This window comes from Phyllopteryx taeniolatus, chromosome 20, assembly GCF_024500385.1.
Source record: "Phyllopteryx taeniolatus isolate TA_2022b chromosome 20, UOR_Ptae_1.2, whole genome shotgun sequence".
In the NCBI taxonomy this organism is placed as follows: domain Eukaryota; kingdom Metazoa; phylum Chordata; class Actinopteri; order Syngnathiformes; family Syngnathidae; genus Phyllopteryx; species Phyllopteryx taeniolatus.
Genome location: NC_084521.1, coordinates 11799276 through 11818717, shown reverse-complemented (window position 1 = coordinate 11818717; position 19442 = coordinate 11799276). Strand labels below are relative to the sequence as shown.

General features: G+C 38.0%; 1 protein-coding gene across 3 annotated transcripts; it reads right to left on the bottom strand.

Moving 5' to 3' along the window:
- Window positions 1–248: 248 nt before the first annotated feature.
- Window positions 249–18998, bottom strand: rnpc3 (RNA-binding region (RNP1, RRM) containing 3). Of its 3 annotated transcripts, none has more exons than XM_061758670.1 (16): window positions 18853–18998; window positions 16596–16740; window positions 16384–16431; window positions 16164–16273; window positions 15955–16047; window positions 13726–13837; window positions 13055–13123; window positions 12765–12907; window positions 12055–12180; window positions 11600–11730; window positions 8490–8669; window positions 8311–8405; window positions 8074–8132; window positions 6703–6835; window positions 5585–5662; window positions 249–4491 (listed from the first exon to the last, which is right to left on the bottom strand). In XM_061758670.1, the coding sequence occupies exons 2-15, from the start codon at window positions 16734–16736 to the stop codon at window positions 5597–5599; spliced, it is 1506 nt and encodes a 501-aa protein (XP_061614654.1). In that variant the 5' UTR covers window positions 16737–16740; window positions 18853–18998; the 3' UTR covers window positions 249–4491; window positions 5585–5596. The 3 variants fall into 3 exon arrangements, with proteins under 3 accessions (XP_061614654.1, XP_061614653.1, XP_061614652.1); XM_061758669.1 differs by having other exon boundaries at window positions 4432–4762; XM_061758668.1 differs by having other exon boundaries at window positions 4432–5662.
- Window positions 18999–19442: the final 444 nt, after the last annotated feature.

Sequence of the window (19442 nt, the reverse complement as noted above, 5' to 3'; positions counted from 1 at the left end):
AAGCATTCAAGAAAGAAACGCAAGAAAGGCAAGGAACTGGAGGATGGATCGGAAAAGCAACCCCTCACAACAAGGTCAAAGGAAAGATGTGCATTTTGTTTTCATACAGTGGAGCAAAACAGTATTTACTCAGCCACCAATTGTGCAAGTTCTCCCACTTAAGAAGATGAGATGCCTTTAGTTTTCATCATAGGTATACCTCACCTATGAGAGACAAAATGAGGGGAAAGAAATTCCAGAAAATCACATTGTCTGATTTTTAATGAATTTATTAGCCAGTTATGGTGGAAAATAAGCATTTGGTCACCTACAAACAAGCTTTCTGGCTCTCACAGACCTGTAACGTCTTCTTTAAGAGGCTCCTCTGTCCTCTACACGTTACCTGTGTTAATGGCACCTGTTTGAACTCATCAGTATAAAAGACACCTGTTCACAACCTTAATCTCCACTATGGCCAAGACCAAAGAGCTGTCAAAGGACACCAGAAACAAAATTAGAGACCTGGACCAGGCTGTGAAGACTGAATCTGGAATAGGTAAGCAGCTTGGTGTGAAGAAATCAAGCAATTATTAGAAAATGGAAAACATACAAGACCACTGATAATCTCCCTCAAGGAGATTGACTGACGGGTATGGTCACTGTCACATTGCCATAATTTTGCACACATCTATTGATGATTGATCCAAATTACCAAACTATTGCACCTTTTATTACTTATTTATTACTACATTTTCAACATATGTTTAAAGCAGGGGTGTCCAAACTATAGCCCATGGGGGTCATTTAGTGACATACACTAAAAATAACATTTGACACTGCCTGCAATACTATTTATAAAAAAAAAAAAAAAAAAAAAACACTACCACTAACAGTTGGTTTTGTATAGAGCTTAGATTCGCAAAGATGCAAAGACTAACTCAAATAAATGACTAAAATATTTACAAAATAGTAATTTGTTACCTGCTGTTTGTTACTAACAAAATTTCTATTCATAGCCATAGAGCTTCCCAAATTAGTGCTGACCTGATAAAAACGTTCAATATGAATACAATTAATTACTAAACTGTGCATTCAAAATGAGTTTACACACATGATTTATTTTACTTTTTTGTGTGGTAAATATCACTGGCAGTGTGTTGTCTTTTTGTTTTAAATACAGTTCACAGATTGTACTGGATCACTCATAACACGCGAGTGGTCATAACAATGTGGGATTACAGTGGTTATACCGTTTTTAAGACATTATAAAAAGTTTATATATTGAATACTTGTTAGTTAACATGTTAATGGTTACTACATTTCTGCGGGTCATTATTGAAGATACTTTAATAGGATTGCCCTTCATAAACATAAAACTTGAAGGCTGCAGTGACCCAAGCCTTTGAACTTGCCATCAAGTTTAATGATTTTAAAAAATTATGAGTAACCTATAAGAAAACTCTTTAGAAAGGTAACCTTACAGTAGTGATGCCACTATTTCCACAAGAGTTGATGATGCTGCGACTAAGATACAATAGTAACTCTTGTTAAATGGAAGGCAAACACCTTAAATATTCCAAAGATAAGCACACACATGCAGCGACAGTATCAAAAAGAGAGAGCGGCCACACAGCATACATCTTCATCTGAGTCTACTTACAAAAGGTTAGCATTCATCTTGCTCAAATCTTACCTGATAAATGCCTTAGTAACTCAATATTTCCACAGTGGGGGTGCACATTTGTCATCGTTGGGATGGCGTGCAGCATTGGCCACAGATGGGAACCCCCTCTCCCTTGTGCAGGAGATATGGGCTGCAGGTCAGACCAGATGAGCGCATGTGATGGATGACCCTGTTGGCTTGGATCTTAACCACAGAAATGTAATGTGATAACATTTTTGTACACTATAGAAAAGCTGCCGCGGAAATGCTCTTTTGCATTGAAAATAATAATAATGGCTACATTAATTGAAGTATATTAAGAGTTAACATTGACTTGTAACATACAAATTCATTCTTCTTTTGTACAACTACAGCATCAGTCCTAACCTTTTGGAGCAACAAAATAAGAATAAGTGCCTGAACATAAGCACGACTCTGCAGTATTTATGTTATTGTATAAATTGCGTCAAGTCTCGATCTGATCATGATGAAATTTCGTTGAGCTAAGAATTGTAATCTGCTCTGAAAAAGAAACATTCATATTTAAAAAATAACATGATTTCTGACATCAACTGTAGGGTTCCAATAAATTATTATTTTAACAATCGATTAATCTGGTTTTTTTTTTTCAATTAATTGATGAATTGGATTAGAAAAAACAGTTTTGATTTCCATCCCTTTATTCAAAAAGTGGGGATGATTTCAAATTGACAGTGCAGAAAATGCACAAACATGAATTGAATATGATTCAGTTAGTGGCTTGGTCCACATAATATGTCATAAAATAGGCAAAAATATTTATTATTTCCCTAAGTAATAGCAAATGTTTGCAGATGTCTTATTTTGATTAGGCACACAGATACTCAAACTGCTTTCACGGAGCACTACAGAAATCTGAGACTAACTGTTGAGAAGCTAAAATTCTGATTTGGACAATTTTGAATGAAACAATATTTCTAAGCGATTAATCAATTAATAGTTTTCGATTAACTTGACAATCGATTAGTTGTTGATTAATCGTTGCACCTCTAGATAGCTTGCATGGCTGCTTCTGGAACAGGCTCACTAGTCTTTATTGATTATGTAACTCATGATGGTAGCAGCAGAATGAATTCTGAAGTCTACAAACCCATTTTGTCTGGCAATTTACAGAAAAATGCATCAAACTAATCGGGACAAGCTTCATCTTGCAACAAGACAATGACCCAAAACAAACTGCCATTACAACAAAGGACTTCATCAGGGGGGGAAAGTGGAAGGTCTTACACTGGCCAAGTCAATCACTGGACCATAACCCAATAGAGCATGCATTTTACCTCCTGAAGAGGAGACTGAAGGGAGAACCCCCCAGAAACAAACCACAACTGTAAGAGGCTGCAGTAAAGGCGTGGAAAAGCATTTCAAATTAAGTCTGGTGAAGTTAATGGGTCGCAGGCTTGATGCAGTTATAGCAAGTAAGGGTTATGCCACCAAATATTGTTATTATTAAATGAACCTAAAGTGAATGTCTATTCCAATACTTTTGCTCACTTGAAAAGTGGGTGGGTTCAAACAAAAGGTGCTCTGTCCTAAGTTAACATATCTAGATCTAAATACCATGAAATAAAATCTTTTGTCACATATTCATCTTTTGATCTGAAACAAAAAATTATTTATTATACAACAAAAACAAAGGAATTGACCTTGCCACTCCAATACTTTTGGAGGGAACTGTACATGGCCGTTTTGAATGAAATGAAAAATAAATCTGAAAGCAATTCTTGGATTGGAACTCATTAACTTATTGCAATTATTTAATGGTGTGGGTGGTGGGCTAAGTAACATGACCTTGTAGCAAAAAAAGTCAGTGTTTCCTGTTGCAAACATGCACTCCTGAAATGCATTTGAGTTTTATATTGCTTGCGTTTAGCTTTTGACAACAAATAAAAACAATTCCAGTCTAAAACAGTCCAATTTGAGCAAGATCTTTCAAGCAAGCTACAGCAATAGGAAAACACATATCCAGACACATAAACATCAGTTCTTTATCATATGCACATTACTTGGAGGAGATGAACACTTTCTGTTTGAGTTCGAAAACATTGATATTTATAATTGCCATCTGACAAGAACTCATGCAGAGGCTGGACCCAACGGTCAGCAGGGTATGTTATTGTTGTAAAAAAAATGGTAAGAATCCCAAGCAATTTCTTTAAAAATTCAAGTACTTAAACATTGACAATGCAATATTAAAATGTAATGAAGGCCGCCTAAAAATGTTTGGAACCTTTTGAATGGCTCTGTGTTTGTCTGACTTTTTTTTATTTTAAGTGCTCTTTGAGAGGACAGAAATCAGAAGTGCCTTCGTGACAGAGGTCACCAACATCGGAAGTGCCAAGCCACCTTATCTCAAAGACGATATCTCAAACTTTAATTCATCATTGACTGACATGCACCCACTACACTTCGAGTATTACTTGCCCTCACAGAGGGCAGAAAAAATTTAATTTCCAAATTCTCTGATATGACAGCTGCTGAGGGGGAAAGTTCATTCTCTGAGGTTTACTCTCTAATAACGCAGGTGGGGCAAGGCGGGATTGTAAAGGTAAACTAAAGCAGCTGCAGCAATTTCCACCAACTTCACTCTATTTGGTTTATTTGCAGACATTTTCCTCTCTTTCTTCAGTCCCATTTTTTTTTTTAGTTGCGGCTGCCAACAACTGACCATTTCCATTTCATTCTTTCCCAGTCTGTACTTGCATGGATGTTAGGAGTGATGTGTGTTTGTGCATGCTGAAGAGACAACCTCATTTCAATAAAAAATATTTTTTATTAAATAAAAGATGAAGCCAACCTCTGATGATGATCACCTGAAATTCAGCCAGACGAGGTAGAAAACTTTGTCAAAACAACATTTTAGCAACATTTAGTTAACAAGACTGAATGCAGACAGAAAACAATAGCACTTTGTCCTTGTAAATCTAAATCAATGTGCTTAAAAGGTCAATGCTACATGTTCCATTGGTGCCACAAATAGAAATGCCCTCTTCCTCTTTAGATTATTATTTTTTTCTCTCCAAAGGATATGGTCAAATAAGGATACAAATGGTTCTGCTGGCCCACAAATTCAAGCCTTGGCATCTTGAATGAATAAAGTATGAACACAAATTGAAAAGAAAGCATTACAATGTGAACTCTGTCACAATTCAGAAAAAAATAAATCCATACTGTATTTCCTTCCATTTATTATTACAGGGCGTCCTCTGTTGACGACTGAGTTCAGTTCCTACAGCAGTGAGTCTTCTAATTACAGTAAATAGTACAAGTAAAACACTTCTAAACCATAAATCTAAAACTACAATAGAAAAAAGTAATTACAGTGGTAACGGAGCGCATCTTGTTGTGGTGCGTGACAATGTATTATTACGCAGTTGCGCTAATTAGTTTATTGCACGACGTTGGTAACCTCAAAACATCATATATCAGTACCGTTGTAAATAGAGGACCACATGTAATCAAATTAAAAAGTGTATGTTCTATAATTTTCTCCACACAAATGATACTTATATTTTTATTATATTTCAATTGCAGCTTGCTTTGTGATAAGCAGTTGTTGCTAACGTATGTGTATATGTCGTAAAGGCTTCAGTTTACCAGATACTGTGTCTGCGGCACAAGGTGGTATCAGTTATTGTATTCATATTATGGCCTCTTAGTGATGTCATATGTTTGGTCTTTTTTTTCCTAGTTTGGGAGGTCTCGAGCTCAGGCGGCATGCTTGTTTGTTCAAGTAAATGACACATGTGGCGTTTATTTGGGGCACGCAGTCTATTCAAGCAAAAGCCCATTATTGGAGGAACTACGGTAAACGTAAATGTTTTGTTTTGGCCATTTTAACAAATTCATTTTCATGAATAAATACTTTATCAACAACTATGTAAATATATTTAAAACAATACTCACCTGTAAATGGTATCATTGCTTTGCTCTTTTCTTGGCATCGTTATTGTCTTGTTTTGGCCTGGCTGATCGAGCAAATTGCTGCGATTATCAGTCAAGGGCCTTTAACATTTAATAGGTCAATGTTTACACTCATATCGAAAAGCATTTTTTCTTCTTGGCCAATACCTTAAATCATTTTTCTATAGTTATGAATATTACAATTCTAACCACTGGTGTCCTATCTACGGCGGGGGGGGGGGGGGGGGGGGGGGGTCTGCTGCAGCCCCATGTGCATTTTGTAGCGGCCCACAGCATATACTAAAATGCAAATGGCCCATGTCTTTTGCCTGCAATGTACTACTTACTGTATTTTCTAAACCCTGCAGCAAAGCAGAAGACAAAAAAGAAGTTAACCCTCATCTCTCACTTCTTTTTCCACCAATCACACATCTCTAAAATGGAATTAAAATTTCATTTCATAGCACCTTGATGAATAAAGATAATTTAGTAACAGCAGCAAATGGCAAGAATGGAGACTGTTTGCTCTGCTCTGTGTCAATGTCTGCTTAGTACAGATTTCTCTTGTTTTGGTTGTGAATGTGGAGATGTGATTCTGCTGCTGCTCAGTATAGGCGCAGATCTACAGTATTCTAGTGGGATAAAGGGCAATTGGCCACCCAAAAATCCAGAAAAATCCTTGATTTTTTTGCTTTATCCCCAGGCTGTTTTCTTTTTTAACATATCTATATAATATACTTTATATAGCACAATAGAAAATAATTGCTTTGCGTAACTTTCTTACACTGGTGGATTGGTAAATTGTCCGTAGTTGTTAATGTGTGTGCAAATGGTTGTTGGTCTATTTGTGGCCTGCGACCAATTCAGGTGTACTCCACCTCTCGCCCGAAGTCAGCTGAGATAGGTGCCAGGATCCTCACAACCCTAGTGAGGATAAGCTATTCAGAAAATGGATGGATGGAACACTGGCTAAGAGTCAAAGTGAATACTTATGTGTTTATATATAATCCCAGTTTTTTACTATAACCACCAGTTATGTACATTAGGTGGCACGCTGACCACATTGTGTACAAATGACATAATATTAGCTGCTACAACAGAGCAGTTAACATAAAGGATACAACCACGAGGGGTTTGTCGAAGAGAATATAGCCATTGGTTTCCCGCAGGGCTTTTTCAGCACTCTGCTCACTGGAAAGTCCAACAAAGGCCTGCCCTTTCATCCGGCCCTCTTTCATTAAAACCACGTCAAACCTGGTGAAGAAATGGGAAGCAGGGGACCATCGTTAGCGCTCATGGTTGCTGGACACGTTTGGAGGAAAAAATGCATCTCGTTCCTCAACTACACAAAAAAAAGCATGCATTAGCGAGCCAATTGAGGCCTAGGAAACTACAGCTAGCTACAGCTATTTTATGGGACTCCAGTAAGGCCTGAAAATACAGATGCAGGAAATGGAAAAGCTTCACATTTTCTTCCATTAAAAAACAGCCTGCTGTATCCTTAATGACACTCACGAGAGCCCTCAGCCTCAGATTTGATACTTTCGATTGCAAACTGAATGATGCTATAAAGGTAGTAGTAACCACTGCAACTGGTGGAGCACGTTTAATCCTCTCCTGTTTTACAAAATTTCTAAACTGGGTCACATACTCACATTGAACTCTTTACACTAAATATTGTAATGTAGAATTGCACTGCATGGGTGGATCTAATAGGGTGTCCCTTCATGTTGCTAAATAAGTAAACCTAGAAATGCAACTCAAAACTATAAATTTTTAAGGCAAATATTTTTATGTACATCTAGTATTGGATGTGATTACATTGTGCAGGTGTATCTGCACAAGGAGGCACGTGCGCTATTGCACTTAAAATACATTTTATAAACTTTACGTGACATCTCAGCAGGTAAAAATTGCAAAAAAATAAAATTAAATAAAAATTGTATTCAACATTTTGGTATGGACAAATTTGCATTTTGTCACAAAAAAACAATTGTGCTCCATTAAAATTGTGACTTAACATTTTTTTATATTAATATTGTGCAGACTTTTTAATAAAAACCACTGTGAATGCTAAGCAAACCAGACCAATGTAATGGAATGTGCAAAGTATTGTTTTTTAATTTGGCCTGGACCAGAGTTACAGATTACAAGAGTGAACACAACCTAAGAGTGTGGTGCTCAACCCAACAAAAACTCAGTTTGAGGTCCTGGGTGAAATATTCATTTAAAGTACTGCTGATGCACAAACAAAAAAAACATCCCTCCTGATCTGTGTGTCAGGTTGGATTCTTTTTTAATAACGTAGCACAGTGAGCATGCATTACTAGAATCTCTCGAGAGAAAGTGACAAATTGCTAGTCAAAAATAGCTGATGAATAGAAGATGGTGTAAATAAAAGAGATGGTTACAAGACTTGTTTCTTGGGCTGCCATTTTATCAAATCGGTCCTTAAAACTAATTTGTCTCTGACAGGAAAAAAGGACACTTACATGTTTCTTTCAGTTTCTGATGAGGGATCAATATATCTCCCGTAGATGTACTTTAGGTCCTGGAAGATAAATGATGAACAGAAAGACAATAAATAAAGGCTTTAGGTGCTCTGATGCAGAAGAGATAATTCTGGGTTTGTTTTACTTGACATTCAACAACGCAGCAATCTGATGACTTCTGCAATAAACACGCAACAGGACAATCACAAGAGGGTCAAGTGCCAGAAAATAACCTACTTTCTCTTCCACTTGTTTTGCGATATTCTTCACATACAGTCTGCAGGTCGGCTCGCCTGGCTCATAATTCTTAAACACCGACATCCTTTTTATCTCTGTTTTAAAAGAGGAAACGGTGAGGTTCAGGTCATATTTGAGTGTGCGTGCGTGCTTATGTTTGTTTCGTCATCTGTGTTTACCATCTCTTGAGAGACGTCCTTTCTCAAGCTCTTTTCTTGAGATGACATCCAATGGGAGATCCTGCTCTTCGTCACTGTGCTCCTCACATTGCTGGAACAAATGGATGCTGGGGTAGATCTTCCCAAATCCTTCTGCAGCCTCCATTTTGTTGTTGTGGGTAACCTCTCTGTCATCTATTTCTGAAAGATAAACTGGAGTTGAAGGAGCCAAAAATAACTTGATCATTAACTTGATGCTGACCACTAGCAACTGGATTTGAATTAGAATGTTTTTTTTGTCTTTTTTTTTTTGATCGAGCTTCCCTTAACGAAATAGAAGGACCCTCTGTGAACACAAATGGAAACTCAAAATAGAAAACTGGAAGTTCTGTAGATGCTGTGTGACGAGTTGACGGCCGGTAACCATAAATATGAATGAGCAGAAGGCGCCGTGAGTTAGGATGAAGGGCTATGAATGTTATCTGCTATGGTTAGTCGGTAACTAATGATCCATGAACTAGTTGTTTCAGTGAGTCCCAACCACTGAACCACGACAAAGCATGTCGTGAGAGATCAGGAGGTGTGCTGAGGGAAATTTTCCAATTTCAGTTAATGGTCCAAAAAATATTATTTCTTCACTACAAATAACATATCTTTGATCAGCTATGCCAGCTACTTATGGTGACAGGGAGGATATTTAATGCTCTTCCACTTCAGTATCTAAACTTATTTTGGCATATTTTTTTCATGGTGTGCCATGAGATTTTATTTAATGTTAAGTACATGCCTTTGCTCAATAAAGGTTAGGAAACACTACTAGCTTTTGTACATGCTGCTGATACTTATCTATCAAAAGCTAGCGTGATTTGGTTTACCTTTTAACACACTATTTCCTCCTAAAAAATAAACATGAGGCTTATCTGCGATGCATCTCACGCCATCTTCATTTGCCATTAAAGTTAAAGAAAGCAGGTCACTGTTTGAAAGTACAATAAAACAATGATGGATTTTTTTTTAGTTGTATGACTGTTGACAATGATATTTAAAGAATTTGCCAGAACAGTTGTAGTGTTTCTTAATCTGGGTTTGATTGAACACCAGGGGTTCGGTGAGCCAGACTCAGCAGTTCAGTGGAGGTCAAGACACAGACACACACACACAGTGCGTGTGTCCGTTCTGTTCACCCCCCTCGTATGATTCGTGACATCACACTCCGCTTGACCATCATTGTACCGTTTGTTACAACATTTTGCAACTTTATGACTTTGTGAGCTATTCTTTTTGCAGATGGTAAACAAAAAGGAAGGAAGACTGTTGTGAAAATTATGAGTGACACCTGCCAAGGTGAAGCTGCACATTTCTGAGCTTGTCTCTGTCAGGCAACAGCAAAAGGCACATTGACTGGTACTAAATATTCATTGAGCTATGCTTTTGTTTTTCGAGTGAAATTTTTTGTTGTTTGTTTTGTTGTTTTTATTCTTTGAACAGTGATTTTGTATGCAAATGATGCGTTGTTCAGTTTGTATACTAATCGAATTTGAACCAAAAAAAAAACCATTTTATTATTCCAATTACGAAGGATTTGGTGAATGCGCATATATAACTGCGGGGTTGAATACCTCCAACAAGGTTAGGAGCCACTGGTTGAAAAGCTTCATGATAGTAACAGTTGGATTCTGTAACAGATTTATTCTAATTTTAGTGATTTCCTATAGGAACCATGGTTTTGAATTTCGAACAAATCGGAGGTCAACCAGCACCTGAGTATGCATTGTGAAGTGCCACTGAATCCATTCACAATGTATATTTTACCGTTTTATTGGAATGAACATGCTTAGGTTAGGCGATGTAATGGTCATAAAATCCTAAGCAATGGTTGAGTGTCTCTCACTTTTGTTTTTACATTTTATATTGTAGGAATAAAGAAGAGACTAGAGGAGGACACAAAAGCACATGCTGTATGACATGGAATTGAAAGAACCAAACCTGCACAAGAGAAAAAGTTATTACAGATCAAGTGTGAGTGCACTAGAGTGAGGCCTTTTTTGATACTTCCGCTTATCTGTCCCCCGTTCACCCTTTCATTTAAATGGCTTGTTTATCGGACAAAACAAGACTAATCCAAAAAGCTACCTGCCGTCATTTTATTTTCCCTCCACGCCTTAAGGAAATCTGTCGTGCTTGACTTTGAGATCTGTTTTACTTCTCTGGAGTTTGCTGGAGTGTCAAGTTGTAGCAAGAGATAAGGTGTCAAAATAAATATATAAAGGAAAAAAGGGAAAGTGTACTCCCCACAACCACGCTCCACAAATGACATTTCCTCACACTGATAATGGCAACACCTTTTCAGTGTAAGCTGGCTGTTCCTCTGATATACAGTATTGCTGTTCTGACTTCCCCCACAGATAGCACAAGCACAAAACCACTCCTTGGTCGAATCTGACAGTATGAAACATCTTTACATGTCATCTAATCTTGACAGCAAATGCCTAAAAAAAATTCGCAATATGAATCCAATTTAATGGTAGTTTTCTAAATGAATATAAACACTCACTGACCATAAAATTGAACAAACCTGCATACCCCAATGAGATGCATTACAAACATGTTAATCAAATCTGTGTTTACCACAATAAAGCTCACATTAATTTTAAAAGATGACACTGTCAGAGAGGAATTCATTCAAATATGATAGTGGTTACATTGCTTTTGTGATCTGTTACTCATATACTGTACGTGTATAAATTTATCAAACACCTATTCAGTACTAAAACCAGAATAATAAACTTGTTGTTAAATGAAAAGGGCAAATAAAACATTAGCATTATTATGTTTGACGGCAGAATTTTGTATGTTGCATACCATTCTCATTAGATTGTGTCAGTATACTAGTTAATAATAGTTTTATATTTACAGTATATCAAAATGGAAACATTTTTTCAACATTTAGTCTATTAATATATTTGTTTTTTTCAAACAAATAATACTGCAGTGTAAGCTATTTGGTCAGTTGTATTTGAGTATCCAGTCTCAGTTCAACATTAAAATCAAATGTTGATAGTCAGTTTGTGGTTGATGATGAAAAGTGGCCATCCAAGGTCTGAATAGGGTAGTACAAGCCTTACTCATACCTTCATCACACTGCGTCCTACTTCCTTCCACCCTGGCTGCTACCTCTGGAACTGAAATGTGGAATTCTATTTTCTTCGGTCCGGCGGGGTGGGGCTGCTCAAACACGTCTGATGGCTGCATGACTGGAGCACTGAAGACAGCAGAGACAATCGGCACTTTCCTGAGTAGACACCTTTTAAAAAAGAACTCGCAATAAAACCCGGCTCTTGCGTGGCATTAGGGGCCCCGGATTTTCTGGGCAACGGTTCCCAGTCCTACCACATGCAGCCAGGAGACACTGGACATACATAAATTTTCTAACAGAGTTTGTGGCGTGTCGTTAAGGGAGTGTGTGCATGGGAAGTGCCTTCCTAAACCAGCACCAGGTTGTATTTGTGACAAAAAAATACTACCTTTAAGCAAATTGTGATTCTGAATGTATGTGTGAGGATATTCACGAGTGGTTCTGTTGTACCTCTGAGAGTCCGGTTTGGGCACATAGAGGAGATCCTTGATCTTGGGTTTTTTCCTCTTCGAAGAGGTTTTTGGTCTCAGGGGTCTCTTGCATGCTTGGTTGACCAGACCCATCAGACGAACAATCCTGAAGCAAAGCCAGCATTGGGAACGAGACAAGTATTCAGTATCTTCGTATATATTTATATTATTATTTATATAATATATATATATATTGTTATATATTTCTTGCTTCAAATAACCTAAGTGTGAAGTAAAAGCAAAACCTATGAATGGTACATGTTGAGTACACAATGATGTCATTTTGAGAGAAGAAATATATGCTGAAGAAAACAAGGAGTGTGCAGTTGTATTTGACAGTGATCCGTACATATTACTACCAACTACCAGTGGTCACCGTTATAAAGGAATTAGCATTACGGACACATGTGCATGGACTTCTGATTCTGCTCTTGTATGAGACGCCAACTGATTATGCAGATGTACATAATATTGTGACACCAGGGAAACACGCACAAAAAAGTCTGTCTCTAAAGTGATAATGTCCATAGGATTCACATGATGAAAACTAAAAACTAAATAGGTTATGAAAAAGGTCTCCGTAGGCTTATTTCCAAAGGATGGTAACATCCCCATAACGTGACGTCATGGGCACGCCATCTTTTTCAAGGACAATCAAGTTGTCTCAAATGTGAGCGCTTGAATTCTAACCTCTCCTTTTCTTCATCATCTCCACTCTCATATTCAGATTCTTCATCAGCTGACATCTCCATCTCTTCTGCTGGTGTAGGCGGGAGATCAGGAGGCAAGGGGGGAGGCATGGGAATCGGTGGGGCAGTAGGCAGGTGCTCAAACTGCAACAGACAATTTTTTTAAACTGACTTGGCTTACACTTTTTTTCTGAAATGTTCTCCTTCAAGATTTCACTATGACATAACTAATTGCTTGTTTAACGACAAATAATTTACATAGGCCACAAAGGCCTGACAAAACAAGCTCACCAAGGGGGGCCTGGGAGTGACTGGTCCAAATGGACATGGTAAATTCATCTTGTTCATCAGATGCAGAACCTGTTAAAAAGGTGAAGATAAAAACATTACAACAGTGAAGAGTTGTGGTTTGGTTTATGCAATACCTGCAAATATAGAAACACATAGCGCCACCAAACAGATTGCACAGCTTTTGTACTTTCCATTCCAAATGCATGGATCAAGGAGAGATTGAGGTGAGAAGTGTGAGAGAGGTGAGGAGGGGGTGCTGCTGCTGCTACAACACAACAGCGCCACCAAGACAAAAAAGCTACAAACAGCAGCATTGAAAATCCAGGTGGCTCAGCTCCTAGGGAAATGTTAAACCCATAACTCATGCTTCCCACTTCTGGTTTATTATTAACATGCGTACATTGGAATTTAAAAAGGTAAATGTTTGCTGGATGATCTTCAAACGAGGTTGGATGCAGTTCAGAGACCACATATTTTCATTTTATAATAGGTCGTCTCCCAAGGCTAACATGCAGAGACATTTTCTTTCTTACAAATTGCCACGTTTAGCATCTCTTTAAATAGCATGCATAACGCAGAATATGGAAAAATTAGCATATGCATATCGAAGGTTTACAGGGTGAGAAAATAAATATGATGCCATTTAAAAAAAAACGAAACAACGTACTTACTTGAACATAAAACTTGGGCACACAGAGGAGAGCATGTGCAATATTTGTCAACACGCTATTGGAAGGGGGTGGGTACAAATACTTCAAAGTGGGATTTGGGTGATATTTCAACCTGTAATTAACAGAGAGAAAGTTAGAAATGTATGATGAACACAAATATAAATTTTACAACTGAAAAATACTATGTATGTAATTGTAGTAACTTGGAATTTAATAATAAGTCAGAAGAAGTAACAATTGTGCAGTGATCTAACAGTATTATCTTATATATATTGTAAGGTGTGGCACGGTGAACGACTGGTTAGAGCGTCTGCCTCACAGTTCTGAGGACCGGGGTTCAATTCCCGGCCCCGCCTGTGTGGCGTTTGCATATTCTTCCCGTGCCTGCGTGGGTTTTCTCCGGGCACTCCGGTTTCCTCCCACATCCCAAAAACATGCATGGTAGGTTAAACGACAACTCTAAATTGCCCGTAGTGAGTGCGAATGGTTTGTTTGTATGTGCCCTGCGATTGGCTGGCAACCAGTTCAGGGTGTACCCCACCTCCTGCCCGATGATAGCTGGGATAGGCTCCAGCACGCCCGCGACCCTAATGAGGAGAAGCGGCTCAGAAAATGGACGGATGGATATTGTAAGGTTCAGAATGGGATAATGTCAACAAATGGCCCAAAATGTAATATTATTAACTTCATTTCTCAGATTCAATTGACATGGGTAAAATCACTATCATAAGATCAATCAATCTTCTTTATGTGGATGGTTATAAATAGAGGTTTGTGGAAAAACAGTATATTCAGTGAAGAATAATTTAATGAATTTAAAGAAATAATAGAAATAAAAAGACGCAAACCCTTTAAGCATTAGTCATTATCACAATAAAGAAATTAACCATTGTAAAACAACGAAATATGCTTTCAATGAAAAGAATGAGAAGTGTGCATTAACAGTCAGATTAAAGATTTACTCCATGCATTTAGAACAATAAAATAATAATAAAAAGTAGCAAGTAGGCGCGAGCACTCCTCAACTCCACTGAGGAGAGCATGTTGGCTGTTCAACCTCTGAGCTGAATCTGGAGGCATACTTTTGCATTAAATGTGAAGTTTACGGCGAGGATTAGTGACGTAGAGAAGTGGCTCTGCACCCCAGAAGGACAACGTTCAGCCGCACTAGCTACCCAGCCACAGCTCATAGCCGGTGCGGCGCAAGTTATCTTAGTGCCTAGCATTGCGAACGGTAGTTCCGGAGCAGCCAGGAAATCAGGGAGGATTTTATCTGTAACATCTATGCTGATTTTCTTTAGCCCATCAATGGCATGTCACATTATGTTAGCATCAAGATAGCGGACTAACTAGTTTTTTTTGTTTTGTTTTATGTGTCAGCTTGAAACAAGCACATTTGCCTCTTGATTGGAGAATTATTTGCTATTTGTCGAACTGCACACAACCAATCATAAAAAAAATAGAAAAATAACAATACCACAAAGATGCAGTACTGCAACATTCTTCACGGCAATGTATCGTACTTTTCAGTAAAAGGTACACTTCTTCTGTGAGACCCTAGACTGAACCCACGCTGCATGCACTGAAGTCAGGCGTATGCACTACTACAGCATCATTTTTTTATTCAAATGACTCGATTAATACATGGGAAAATCTGTAAAAATACTCGATTCTAAAACTATTCACTAGCTGCAGCTCTACAATGTACTGTAGATCCACCCTTTGTATCTAACTTCGTCACACTGGCACACCACCATAAACTATGAAATAAGTCTCATGCTTACCTGAAATAAATTACTTTTTGTGGAAAATTATAGCACGTTCCATTTACCCTATGTTACACAAAGAAGAAGTGTTTCGGGTGTGCCTAGTTCAAATACATCCACAGATGGGTCTCTAACTCAAACATTGTCAATAAACCTATCAGAAACATCCAAAGAAATGACATCATCATCATGAGTTTTCCCAAATTGTTTAAAGGCATAGCAATCGTACAGTATATAAACTTATGACTTGAAAGAAAGTAATGAAAAATTGCCTTAAAAAAATCCTTCTGTCATTATTCTGGCATTTAGCAAATAGAAATCATTTGCGTAATCCTAATTGACTTCAACAGGAACTGTTTAGTTTGATTTAATGTCAGACGAGGGGGGGGGAAAAAAAAAGTCTATGCGTCTTTTTATATAGTGTATGTAAACATCTGGTTTCAACTATATGTTCAACACTCACCCAAGACTTGGAGCAATGCCGGTTTCTATGAGAGAAACGTTAGGCTGCTTAGTTTCTGGTTTGTTCTGTGCTCCCTTGTCAAACTTATTACTCCTGGGAACAACAGAGACAAAGTGGTTCAGATGTCTGATTTAATTTCACTTGTATATTAAGAGAAATCTGTCCATCTAAGAACAATTGAACGTCTGAGAGTCAATGCAGTCACTTACCTATCTGACACAGGTGGATCCTTTAATACTGTGATGTTATCTTGGCCTTTTGCAAACTCCACAATAAGTTTTCGATTAAAGACCTCTAGCTGATGAAGCCGGGTAAGAGCCTTTAAGATATGTTTATCAGGTAAACATCGAGTGTCGGTGACTGAGTGGAATGGTAGTGCTTTTAAAAAAACAAGCATGGTGTGAGCATCATTATTTCCTACAGACTCACCTTTTGTGCTGCTTTTTCACTGCAAAAAGTTGCAAATGCGGTGTGTTTCTGTGGAGAGAAAAGATCAACTTAGAATGGACAAATTCATTTGAGTAAAAGGTTAAGAAAATCCCAGAGAAGCCCAACATAACCATTATTTCCCTTAACTTTAACTGTACATCTTTTATGAATCATGAGTTTGAAATAAACGACTTGAATTGAATTTAACCCACCATACGGCCAATGTTCGAGAAAACTCTGACAGACTGGGCTCCAAAATACTTGAGCAGGTCCTCCTTCTCATCCTCACTCAACTCGGCTGGTAAATGGCGGACCAACAACGTCTTGCTTCCACGCTTCTCGGTCGAGTCCATTTCTCTGAAGGTCAGCACGGCAATTAGCAACTTTACTAAACACGATAATACCTACTGTGACACAATCATTTAGGAACACTATTCCATTACTGCCACTAATCACCAATGTAGTTAAGGCAGCAACCATCATTGCAGCCAAAAAGGCTGCAGTAGTAATGTATGATTTTTTTCTTGGGAAGTCCTGCAGCCAGGAGATTGGGGTAGTGTGATAGAAAATTGTATTATGTATAATAGACTTTACACCGATTTTATCGGGCTGATCGGTATCGGCCGATATTTAGCATATTATGTTGAACGGCTTTAATGTCATAATTCGCCAATCCGATCAATGACGTAATTGATCGGCTCTGCTAAAGACATTTACTCCGCATCGCCGCGTGCACAGTATATTTGAATCCAAAAGCTAGTTGATTTTGATCTTTGTCTCATGTCTTTTGACGTAGTACTGTAAATACCTGACAGCCAATGAAGTTATTTAGAAAAGAAAAAAAACGTGTTGGCAGTGTGGGACAGACAGGCAACACGTCATTCCCGGATCAGACTAAAAGACACATTTGCTGTTTCACAATGGCACTGTCAGACTACTGCAATAAAATCTTGTATTACGTTTTTTACGATCATTGGGCTTTATCTTGTCAACTCAAATGCGACCGGATACACTCGTTACCGTGGCGACGACAACAAGAGTGGAGCGCGCCGACAGTATTATAAGGACAAAATGGGGGGAAACATGTGTTGGTGGTCACCGGTGCTCAGGACAGGAGAGGACGTTCGTTTCAGGCTTGCTTGAGGTATGTTCACGTACTTTTAATACGATACGGCTCACAAGCAGGCAATAAAATGTTATGTAGCCTAGCAAACTAGTGGTAGTACGAACGGTTGGACGTAAACATGCTGCCATTCTGTCGAATCATGCTCTAAAGTTTCGGTGTGGGTGAATAAATTTTATTAAAAATAAAGTAAATTAATTACAGTAAGTCAGCACCCATTATTTCTGTCATGTAATGTTGGTTTGACCTGACTGATTAGAATACACGATCTGACTAGAGCAGTGATTTCCAACCTTTATGGAGTCAAGGAACATATTTTACAATTGAAAAATCTCACAGCACACCAACAAACAAAAATGCCACAAAAATCGGATACATTAATCACTCTATTTAGTTCCTGCCATTTAATAGAAGACCATTCATTTGTTCTGTCTGTCACTATGCCTCAGTGGCATAAATAGAGGAACAAAGATACACTATTTATTGTAAATATAATCTTTTGAGCAATTAAATACACAAGTATATAGAGTAAATGAACAGGTCATTTAAATAGACACATTCCTCCATCTTGTGATCGGTTTTTTTTAAACTCGCGGATCGGTCCCAAAAATCCTGATCGTGTAAAGCCTAATGAATTTTGTACTTAAGGGTGTACCCCACCTCTCGCCCGCAGTTAGCTGGGATAGGCTCCAGCATACACACAACCCTAGTGAGGATAAGCAGTGTAGAAATTGGATGGATGGATAAATTATTTCAGTTGTGTCCCTTGCTTCTGTGAATTGTGGAAGAGCACCACTTAGTTTAATTAGATTTCAAGGTGACTTGCCTGTACCAATCATGTCTGTATAAAACCTGGAAGCATTAAAGTATGAACATGTACACAAAGAAGACTCACGTTTGTGTTAAGTGTGTTCTTCCATTTGATTTTGTTTCCCTGTGGTATGGTTATTGCTTTTGGATATTTGCATGTGGGGAGGTAAAAAGATTTGTGTTTGGGACCTCTCCGGGGCCAGATATCATTGAGACTACAGGACTCAACGCTGTATCTGTTACCTGACCTCTTTGCAAATATAATAAACTGGGCAAGCTCTTTTGTCTTAAAAATGTTTGTTTCGGGTATTCTCATGATTAGCGAGAGCATTTTTTCCCACAGTAAAGTTCAATATGATGTTGAATTTCAGTCACGCTACCAAAACTGCTTTGTGCCAATCATGTGAAACGAGACGTACAGGAACGAATTACATTGGATTTTTTTTGCCAGTCTGTTGCGACTACCGTCACGTTCCGTTACACGTGGGTGCTTTTATAAAACCCATATCCGAACATTAACGTTATCACAAGCTCACCTTTAGTTGGTTGTTAAGCTAGCTCCCAACTGTATCACGCTGATAGAAAATCAACTTCCGTCCTGCTCTTCTTCTGACCAAAAACGTGTGATCGGTAAACAGCATGTGCACGCCATCGCCCCCTTTGTTCGAGAATGGAATATAATGATCAGTTGTCCCTTGCTTTAATATACGGATTTCTATTAAGATGTTTGAGCATTTATTCGATTTCTTGACATGCAGCTTAAGGTCCATGTGCAAGTTACCTATTTGTCCTCACTTGTAAGACAGTTCACCGCAATAGTAGAACGACTGCGTAAAGTGATTTTCCGTAGATTTGTTGCACTATATCAATTTTAGGCTTCATTCAGACCTCACGAGCGCCATCTATTGCTAGTGGTAAGCCGTGACCGCTAAGTACACGACTTCAAATAGATTTTGTTTACAAATATAAATAAATAGTTTGTTGAACCCCTTTCCAATAACAATGAATTACATTCTATTTTATTTAACCCTGTGAGTTTCCAAATTATTCCTTATATATATATTATGTATATATCATTCTGAGTGTATTAATTATGTAATATTAGAATTTTCCACGATATTATAAT

Bases quoted from the DNA above. Each gene is read 5' to 3' on its own strand.
- rnpc3 (XM_061758670.1), bottom strand. From the start codon at position 16,736: ATGGACTCGACCGAGAAGCGTGGAAGCAAGACGTTGTTGGTCCGCCAT. The intron at 16,274-16,383 runs GTGAGTCTGTAG...CATATCTTAAAG, and splicing joins GTGAAAAAGCAGCACAAAAG to GCTCTTACCCGGCTTCATCA. The intron at 5,663-6,702 runs GTATCCTTTATG...TGATAATCGCAG, and splicing joins TCGACAAACCCCTCGTGGTT to CAATTTGCTCGATCAGCCAG.